Below are 9,750 nucleotides of genomic sequence, written 5' to 3' on the forward strand. Positions count from 1 at the left end.
TACCTGGTATTGGCATATCATATGCAATAGCTCTAACAGTATTTCCTCCTTCCCATTTCATTCTTCCTGTTGTTTTATCTACTGTAACATATCCACCAAATCTTACTTCATGATTAACATCTTTTCTAACAATTTCCCATGGATTTCCTGCTTCAAGCCAATATTCTGGTGTTTCAATTTGATATCCATGTGAAATTTGTTGTTTAAACATACCATATTGATATCTAATACCATATCCCCATGCTGGAAGATTCATTGTAGCAAGTGAATCAAGGAAACATGCTGCAAGTCGTCCAAGTCCTCCTGATCCAAGTGCAGCATCATTTTCGTATTCATACAATTCTTCAAGAGATGAACCAAATTGTGAAACAACATCTCTATATTCATTTTCTAATCCAAGATTACAAATAGCATTCATTAACGAACGACCTATAAGATATTCAATTGAAAGATAATACATTCTTTTTGTTTGAATTTCTCTAAAATATTGATGTGTATCATTCCAGTATTCAGTCATTCTCTCTCTTAAAGAAATAGCAGTTGCTGTAAAGAGTGATTTTGTTTTAAAATCAAATCGTTGACATGCTAATGTATATTCAATATGATTAGCAATTTGTTGTTTAATAGTCTCAACATCTTTAGATAAATATAAAGAACAATAGTCCCACAAATTATTATATTTTTCAGAATCAGATTCATTAGTAAAATGTTCTGCTTCAGCAGCATCAGCAAATTGATTCTTTAACTTGTTTAATGAAATAGATCTTCTAACATGAGAAACTCCTTCACTTGATGAGGATTTTTGCATTGAAATCGAATGAAATTCTCCTAAAAAGTTCCATTCATTAACAGTTCTTAGGGTTGTTAAAAATCCAATCATCTCTTTGTTTCATCTTTTTTCTTCTTTTTCAACGAAGATCTTTTCATTATATTTAAATATGCTTCATCTGTACTATTTTTAGATTTCCAATATTAATTATAAAATATATAAAAATAGTTTCGTTATATTAATTAAATAATATAATTCTAATAGAATTTATAAAAAATAATGAATAAGAACTAGAAATAGATTAAAGCTCAATATTTGATGAATTAGAATCAGTGTCTGATACGTGGCTTTCTTTACTTTCTTCTGTTTGTGTTTTACTTATTGTATTACTTGTAGAAGTATTTGTATTAATAGTATGTTGATTAGAGGTAGAAGAAGTTTTTATTTGACTATCAGTTTTTATAGAAGTAGACTGATTTTTGTTATTAGAGTCTGATTTTGATTTATCAATTATTTTCTTTAAAACAGTTTCAAGAGTGTTTACTATTTCTTTGAAAGTAGGACGATCAGAGGATCTATGTTGCCAAGATTGTTCTATAATACTTTTTAATGGACAATCATCAGAAATATCAAGTCTTTTTCCTGCACCAACAAATCTTAAAATTGATTCTGAATCAGGGAATTTTGTTGGATTATACGGATCTCTTCCTAACCAAATTTCTAACATACAAATAGCAAATGAATATACATCTGATTTTAATGTCATTTGATCTTTTCTACTAATTTCTGGTGCCATATATACAGGTGTACCAATATTTTGAAGGGCAATTTTACTTGATGATTCAATAAATGAACGAGAAGTACCAAAATCAGTAACTTTAGCAGTAATTGGATCAGATGGATTTTTAGAATAAACTAAAACATTATCAGTTTTTAAGTCACGATGAAGAATATCATTTTCATGTAAATACTCCATACCACGTGCTATATCTTGACAGAATCTTATTTTTAAAAAATCGCTCATTGGATTTGTTTTCATAAACTTTCTTAATGAACCTAATGGACAAAACTCTGTTACAAGACATAATGTATCATATGTAACAACACTTCCAATGAAATTTACAATATATGGACAACGAATACGTTCCATCATTTCTGCTTCTTGCATAAAATTAGGTAATAAATCCATCATATCTACTAAATCACTTTTCATTACTTTAACTGCAACATCAACTTTTCTCCATTCAGCACGATAAACAATACCAAATGTACCACCACCAATAGGTGGATGTTGTAAATGAATTTCTTCATAATCTAATTTAGTAGAAAGAGCAGATTCAACTTGAAGACTTAAATAAACATGGAATTTAGATACTTTAGATTTTCCTTTTTTCTTTTTTGAATCAGAGTCATGAGAAGATCCTGATTTACCACTTCCTGATGGTGTATTTTTTTGAGTACTTAATGAAGTATGAGAATTTTTTTGAGAAGAAGATCCATTAGTTGAAGAAGAATGAGATTTATTATCACTTTCACTATTTTGACTTGATTGTGAGTTTTGAGGTATTAAATCAGGATTTTCTTTTTTAATTTCTTTAATAATATTTTGTAATTGACCATAACGTATTGTAATAGGAACTTTTTCATTTAATACAGTAGTACAACGTGCAATAAATGAAATAGTTAATTCAATACTTTCAGATGGATGAACAGTACCAGTGAATGGTTTACACATAATTTCATATTTAGGATAATCACCAGAATGGAATGTAAAATGAAGATTTTCTTTCCAGTTATTCTTTAAACTGATTGTTGTTTCAATTGGCTCATCTATTTCAGGCCTTTTATCACCAAAATCAATATCTGTTGTTGAGAATGAAAAGTAAGGATTTTCTTGTTTTAAATCAATGTATTGAGAATTAGTTTTATCAAATGGAATAATTGTATTTTCAAAAATCACTAATTTTTCATCATCAATTTCTTGTTTAATTTTTTTAGTTAATTTTATATAAAGAAGAATTAGAATAAATAATAATATGAAAAAGAAGATCCAATAAACAATAACTAATGTTCCCCAATATTTTAATTGTCTTACCAATAATGACTGAGGTGAACAATGTGCTTTTTCTTGACTATACCATCCTGGTTGACATTCACATTCAATGCAACCATCTCCTCCATCACATTCTTCTCCTTCATCTAATTGTTTATCACCACAACTAGATTGTAAACAATCAATTCTTGCTTTTGAATATTTCTTTGTCATATTTACACAAACACAATGATCACATCCATATCCTCCATCACATTCTTCATATACATCAATTTTTCCATTTCCACATGTTGGAACAGCACATTTAGTAGAAATTGAACCATTGACTTTAACAGTCATTGGTTGAGTACCATATTTACAATTACAAGCATTTGTACATAAACTGTCTTGATATCCTTCAACTGAATTATCACATTCCTCCTCATTATCTAATTTACCATTACCACATTTTGTGCATACTTCATCAATAAGAGTATAACTATTATAACATTCACACTGTCCAGAATAAGGAGAACATTTACCATTTGATCCACATTCTTGTGGACATGTAATATCAAAACTAACTTTTACATTTGCTTCATATTCTTCAGTTATCCCAACAAATAATAAATAGTCATATTCATGGCTAATTGTGATAGTCATTTTAGCTAATTTTGAATCACTAGCACATCCATCTGTTCTCGTTAAAACACATTCCGTATGAGATGAATCACTACAATCAACATTAGAAATATCTTCATCATAAGAAGTATATCCATAATCATCTGGTTTATATCTAATCAAATTAAATGAAACGTCATAATCTCCTGTTGAATTACATGATGAAATTATAATTGTATGATCGGCACCAGGTATTCTATACCAAAAACCTTTTACTTTATTCTTATTACAAACAGAGTTTGATTGAATAGCATTATCTAAGTTTAAATCAACATAATAATTTCCTTTAACAATGTTTTGCCATTTAATAGTGGAAGCAGTGTAAGAACATACATGTTTTATTTCATTAAAATAAATATTAAATCCTCCCATTGGTTTACTTGCATATTTAGTATGGACAAAAGCAAAAATATTGCTGTTTGCTGTTGCTTCATAATACATTCTTGGTACTCTTACATAGTTACTTGTTCCTCCATTTCTCATAATACATTTCACTCTATAACTAAGATCAGTAGTTGATGGACATTCATTTTGAATGAGAATAGCCATATCACTACCAATTTCATGTTGAATTGTGTCATAATAATTTCTAGTTTCTGCAGAATAAACATTTTCAACCTCTATCATAATCTTTGAAGCTTTCTCAAAGGTTATATTAAACCAATACCCATATGTGTATGGTTTCATCATATCAACAAATCTTGAACATCTTGAAATTGATAATGACTGAAATTGAGCTGGGATATTAGGAATTTTTGCAATGATTTCTTTTTGGTTATTTCCAATTAAAATATCAAATGGAAATGCAACTCCTAGTCCAGCTGTTTGATAACGAGTGAAATTAAGAAAACTAAAACAGGTGTGCATAGAATGACTTGTGTATGGTTGACATATCCCTTCTCCAAACCACATATAACCTTCTTGACATCCTTGGCAATCTTCTGTATACCCTTTTGTTGTATTACATTCATCACATACATCGGGTTCAGTACATCCACCAATACATCCATCTCCAAACATACATGACATGACACATGTCCCATTACCATTTGCCGTGTAACCTTTCTTACATAAACAATCTTTTCCACATCCACTTGTTCCATCACATTCTTCACTAAACCAATCCCAAATACCGTCTCCACACTTTCCTTCATTTTCAAACTCTTCTTGTTTGACTTCTTGGGAATTATTTCCAAAACAAAAATTTATTAGGATAAGTGTAAATACCCATTTCATTTTCTTTATTTTTTAAATAATTATTTTAAGATATCCTTCCTTTCTCCTCAAAAATTCATGAAATTTTCTTATGTAACTTTTTATAAAGAATTGACATCATGTTATTTTAAAAAATTTATTTTTTTCTAAAAAAAAATACTTATCTTTTTATCTTTTATCTGTTTTTTTATAAAAAGAATTAAATTAATTTATAAAGCAATTGATTAACCACTTTATTCTCTTCACAAAATTGACCATTTAAGTTAACTACTAATGAGATATTTATATCCAGTGATAACCAGCTTTTAATTGTTTTTTTTTATTAATGGTTGTTATAGTCTCAATAGGCCTTGCTTAAAATTCTCATCATTGTTATTGAATCAGTCTAACAAATAATTCAATTTTTACATGATGAAAATCGTTAGTTTCATTGTTATTACATTTAGATTTATTTATAATTCACTCTATTTTAATTAAATTACATGAGTACTGATAATAAAATAAGATTATTTTTATAAATTATTATTGTTAGAATACATCATTTACTGATTGAAAATATTTTATCAGACTTTTTCATTCAATTTTACCAGAAATAATTAACATAAATATATTGATATTAGGTTATATCAAAAGTTGTTCTATTAACTTAGCATATAATGCTGGTGTATTATTTTTATTAGTTATGATTTTGTTCCTTCATAATTTAGTTTCGAGTAATTCAAATGAAAGACATGTAAGGTCATGTCTGTTAAAAGTTGGAATGGTTTTCACAATTCATATTTTGTTCTATGATATGAATTAATAAAACAGACCATTATTATTAATGAATATTATAAATGTTTGAACAAGGATTTAGTTTACTTTAGTTTGTTTTAATATACATTCCTATAAACATTAATTATTTTAAAATTATTTTTAATTATTTTTAATTTGGTATTTCATAAGTTATTATATTAATTCAAAGAAGTATATGAACTTAATTTTATTATTTAATTTAGTAACTTTGTATATAACTATTTATTGATTTTATTGTAATAAATATAACTTCTAATTTAAAATGGTTATTGTTTTGTATATTGAAATTCATTGATTAATAGTTTTTGTATAATATAAATGAAACTTTTTTTTGTAACACTTGATGCTATAATTTTGTTATATCATAACAACAGTAATACTTTTTAAATACCTTCTTCATAATTCTTTGTTCTGTATCAAACAATAATAATTAATAAATTAATACTCAATTTAATTTGAGCTTTTTTTCTTTTTTTACTCTAACACTTATAGCCCATTCTCTTTTGTACTTGTTGGTGAAGCCTATTTGATATTTCTATACAAATATATTTCTATCAGTATTTAATTAGATTTTCCAAATTTATAACTGTTAGATATTTTACCATTATTTCTAATGATTTATAAACCCTTATTCTTGTAGCACATACTATTATACATTAGCTGAGTTATTAATTTGTTAATTTCTCTTGTTCTGAATTAATTGATATATCTTTGTTATTTATGAGTAAATAATTTATACTTTTATCAAATGAAGTTATAATTCAATATTAATTTATATTTATTTTCATATTATTTACAGGATATAATCTTTTATGAATTATTTAATTGTTTAATCATAAGATTTTTTATCATTTTTGACATCGAAGATATCTATTTCATTATTATAAAAATATTTTAATATTACTCTCTTTAGTATTCTTCAGTTAAACATCACTATTTATACATATTATATATTTAATTTAACTAAAAATTATTACTGATGAAATAGTTGAAAACAGAAACAAGAGAATTTGCAAAAAAAGAAAATATACTATTATTTTGGAAAGAGTTATATGAGAATGAAGAAAGAATAAAAAGAAATATTAAAATGAGATATAAAATAAAAGGATAATATCATACTAAATAGATGGATGAATAATAAATCATCAAATTTTGCAAATATATAAAAGAATGAATATAGTAAAATGATATTAATTTGAAAATATTGAAAATAGTAAATTGAATGAGTATATTTAAATATTAGTAATATAACAAATTAATTAATAACTGGATCATGAAATAATATAACCAATAATGAAAATACAAAACAGTGTAAATATTATACAAATAATATAACATCTATATCATATACATTATTAGTATACAGAATGATGAAAGAATAGATAAATTGGTAATACAAATATGTAAATGAAGAATTATTTAAATCTATAACCATGAAATGACATAAAGAAATAGAACGTATAAATATACATTTTCACTTTATTGTATAACATCAATAAATTGTTTAATTACATTTACTTGTGTATAGACTTTTATTAAACTGAGACAGTATTAAATTTATAATATAAAATAGTAGATATTCAAGATGATAAACAAATGAAAACAATAATAATGATATAATTAAAGTATAAAATATAAATTTAAAACCAGACTATTTAATTAAATACAAAACATATAAATTAAAAATATAAAGATGAGATATATAGAAATTATTTTGTTAATAATAAGTAATATATGATTTATTCATAAATTGCCAATAAAAACAAACGAAATGGGAATAATAATTAACGCCATGACAATACAAAGAAAACTACAAAACAAACAAATGAAAGAAAGCATGTATTGATTATATACTGATTGGATTTGAAAGGAAGTAAACTCATAACCAAAACATTAATATAATATTCCGGTAGTACAGAGAATGATAAAGAAACTGACAATTTTAATACAACACCTTCTCAAAACGATGAAAAGTTGAATAAACAAGTAAATGTCACGAATCTAAATTTATCATCCATTTATTCAATACTCTTTTTTTATTAATTTAATGTATTTTTATTATTTCGGTTTACAATTTAAATGAGTTTTATATCATTTTTAAATTGCTATTCTTTTTACAATTTTTTTAAAGAGAAATATTTATTTTAGAGTAATTAGCAAATACGTTCATATTTGGCAAAACCCTATTGCCAATACCCATAATTTATTTATCTCTGTTAATTTCTATATACTATTAAAAATTTCATCAAATTGATGACACATTTTTTAATTATTCTTCTTATTAATTTTTATATTTTCATGTTGTTCTTTTAACAAAATATCTATCTAATATGATACTATGAAACAACTTTTAACATTATCAGAAATTCATATCAAGTTTGTTTTTATTATGACAACTTTATTCTCATTTTGGATTTATGTTTTTATTATCAATTATGACTAAATTCTAATATCCTTTGTTATTTGAGTCATTTAATACAATATATTAATACAATATATATTTGTTTATAAATACAAGAGCCGATAATGCAAATAAGAATAGAGGTAAAAATACTATTAATTCTTTTCATTTTGATAAATTATTTTTTTGATAATTATTATTTCATCATTTATTTATTATTTTTGTTATTTACTTTCTAAAGGTTAAGTTACATTATAAACAATCTACAAAACTTTAATGTTGGTTTTGATATATTATAATACCTCTAATTTTTATCGACATTGAAATTAACGACAATAATCTAATGCTGACCATTAAATGAAATTTTATTTTGTTTTATTTTTTTACCTTTAATAGACAGTTTTAATAACATTTACTGATAAAATTATTCTACATACTTTGTAGTACTTTCTTCATTTATTACGAGTATAGTTTTCATTTAAACATTTCATGTTATACTCATAATTTATTTGTATAACTTCTTTATCTTTTATCTAAGTTTCAGTTGTTTTAATTGGTTGACATTACTTTGTCTTTCAATTAGTCTTTTTGAATGTTTCTAATACACTATCTTTCTTTGCACACTTTAATTAAAACCATCTATAAGACATCAAAATAATATAGTGTTCAACCATTTTCATTTTTTCTAACTTCTTATAATTCTTTTATCTTTATTCTTTCTTGTGCTTTTTGTTTTCATGACTTATATCTTCTTAGAATTCTTTATTATTGGTGGCCTTTTACTGTTGTGATTGAATCTGCAATATCCCATGGAAAATTGTATATTTCTTTAGGAAATGGATCTTTCCATGTAATGATTTGTAACATTGTTATTGAATATGAATATATATCTGATTCCATTTTGTAATGTTCTCGATTTAATATTTCTGGTGCCATGTATTTTGGTGATCCTATCCCTTTTGTGAATGTCATATTTGTCATCATCATATTAATGTTTCTTGAACTTCCAAAATCTGTTAATTTACAATTAATTCCAATATTATCATCAATTGATACAACATGAAAATTATCTGGTTTAATATCTCGATGTAGTATTCCATTTGAATGAAGATATGAAATTCCTTTTGCTCCATCTATCATGAATTTAATTCTTATTTTATTTGGTATTTCCGTGTTTGTTCTTTTATTAATTAAATCTTGTATTGATCCATATTTTGCATATTCTGTTACCATACATATTTTATTAGGAATAAATACTGCTCCATAAAAATGAATGATATATTCACTTCTAAATTTATCTAACATCATTACTTCTTTCTCAAATTCTTTCATTTTATCTTCGTCTTTATCAATTTGTTTCATTTTCTTAATTGCTACTTGATTCCCTCTAAATTCTCCGATATATACAATTCCAAATGATCCTTCTCCTATTTTATGTTCTTCTTTTATTTCATCCGGATCAAGTCGTGTTGATATTTGTGTTTCTCCTTTAATTGAAATACTTTTAATTATTTCTTCTTGTGTTTTATTAAGTGTTTTACTAATTATCATTATTTGTTCTTTAATTTTAGTAGTACATTTGATTGTAATGAATATTTCAAATTCGCATGCATATCCTCCTTCAATTGTAATAATATTTGGGTTTGTTCTAATTGAATATTTTTCATTTTCTTCTTTACTACTTATTTGTATTTTCTTTTTTTCTTTCTTTTCATTTCCAATACATATTAATTCTCTGATTTCTTTATTTACTTCAATTTCTTCTCCTTCTCCTATTTCTATTTCTTTTTATTTGTTATTATTCCATCTCAAGTGATATAAATTTGATATTTGATTGTGAATTTAAATATTTGTGTT

At 24.8% G+C, this 9,750-nt stretch overlaps 3 protein-coding genes across 3 annotated transcripts in view, besides 19 other annotated features; all 3 read right to left on the reverse strand.

Annotated features, from left to right (window-relative positions):
* Window positions 1-78: 78 nt before the first annotated feature.
* EDI_277230 (glycogen phosphorylase, putative) lies at window positions 79-880 on the reverse strand (the record flags this gene model as incomplete). The annotated part of the gene is made up of 2 exons (XM_001737865.1): window positions 79-101; window positions 214-880. The coding sequence occupies 2 exons, from the start codon at window positions 878-880 to the stop codon at window positions 79-81; spliced, it is 690 nt and encodes a 229-aa protein (XP_001737917.1).
* An 88-nt stretch (window positions 881-968) lies between these two features.
* Window positions 969-1,050: a sequence feature (AT_rich).
* Window positions 1,051-1,070: 20 nt separating this feature from the next.
* Window positions 1,071-4,718, reverse strand: EDI_277240 (serine-threonine protein kinase, putative; the record flags this gene model as incomplete). Its single annotated transcript, XM_001737866.1, has 1 exon — window positions 1,071-4,718. The coding sequence occupies one exon, from the start codon at window positions 4,716-4,718 to the stop codon at window positions 1,071-1,073; it is 3,648 nt and encodes a 1,215-aa protein (XP_001737918.1).
* Window positions 2,754-2,807: a sequence feature (AT_rich).
* Window positions 3,819-3,846: a sequence feature (AT_rich).
* Window positions 4,719-4,722: 4 nt separating the features above from the next.
* Window positions 4,723-4,747: a sequence feature (AT_rich).
* Window positions 4,748-4,819: 72 nt separating this feature from the next.
* Window positions 4,820-4,913: a sequence feature (AT_rich).
* A 276-nt stretch (window positions 4,914-5,189) lies between these two features.
* Window positions 5,190-5,224: a sequence feature (AT_rich).
* Window positions 5,225-5,590: 366 nt separating this feature from the next.
* Window positions 5,591-5,756: a sequence feature (AT_rich).
* A 158-nt stretch (window positions 5,757-5,914) lies between these two features.
* Window positions 5,915-5,936: a sequence feature (AT_rich).
* A 281-nt stretch (window positions 5,937-6,217) lies between these two features.
* Window positions 6,218-6,288: a sequence feature (AT_rich).
* An 81-nt stretch (window positions 6,289-6,369) lies between these two features.
* Window positions 6,370-6,395: a sequence feature (AT_rich).
* A 31-nt stretch (window positions 6,396-6,426) lies between these two features.
* Window positions 6,427-6,468: a sequence feature (AT_rich).
* Window positions 6,469-6,648: 180 nt separating this feature from the next.
* Window positions 6,649-6,758: a sequence feature (AT_rich).
* Window positions 6,759-7,041: 283 nt separating this feature from the next.
* Window positions 7,042-7,064: a sequence feature (AT_rich).
* A 22-nt stretch (window positions 7,065-7,086) lies between these two features.
* Window positions 7,087-7,184: a microsatellite.
* Window positions 7,185-7,523: 339 nt separating this feature from the next.
* Window positions 7,524-7,556: a sequence feature (AT_rich).
* Window positions 7,557-7,752: 196 nt separating this feature from the next.
* Window positions 7,753-7,789: a sequence feature (AT_rich).
* Window positions 7,790-7,962: 173 nt separating this feature from the next.
* Window positions 7,963-8,006: a sequence feature (AT_rich).
* Window positions 8,007-8,037: 31 nt separating this feature from the next.
* Window positions 8,038-8,124: a sequence feature (AT_rich).
* A 534-nt stretch (window positions 8,125-8,658) lies between these two features.
* Window positions 8,659-9,750, reverse strand: part of EDI_277250 (protein serine/threonine kinase, putative) — a gene marked incomplete at both ends in the record, with an annotated part of 2,967 nt that continues 1,875 nt past the window's right edge. The window contains one exon of the mRNA XM_001737867.1: window positions 8,659-9,644. Within this exon, the coding sequence (XP_001737919.1) occupies window positions 8,659-9,644 (986 nt within the window). The remainder of the gene's footprint in view (window positions 9,645-9,750) is intronic.
* Window positions 9,554-9,696: a microsatellite.

This window comes from Entamoeba dispar, genomic scaffold (genome assembly GCF_000209125.1).
Source record: "Entamoeba dispar SAW760 scf_1105229460907 genomic scaffold, whole genome shotgun sequence".
Lineage (NCBI taxonomy): Eukaryota > Evosea > Mastigamoebida > Endamoebidae > Entamoeba > Entamoeba dispar.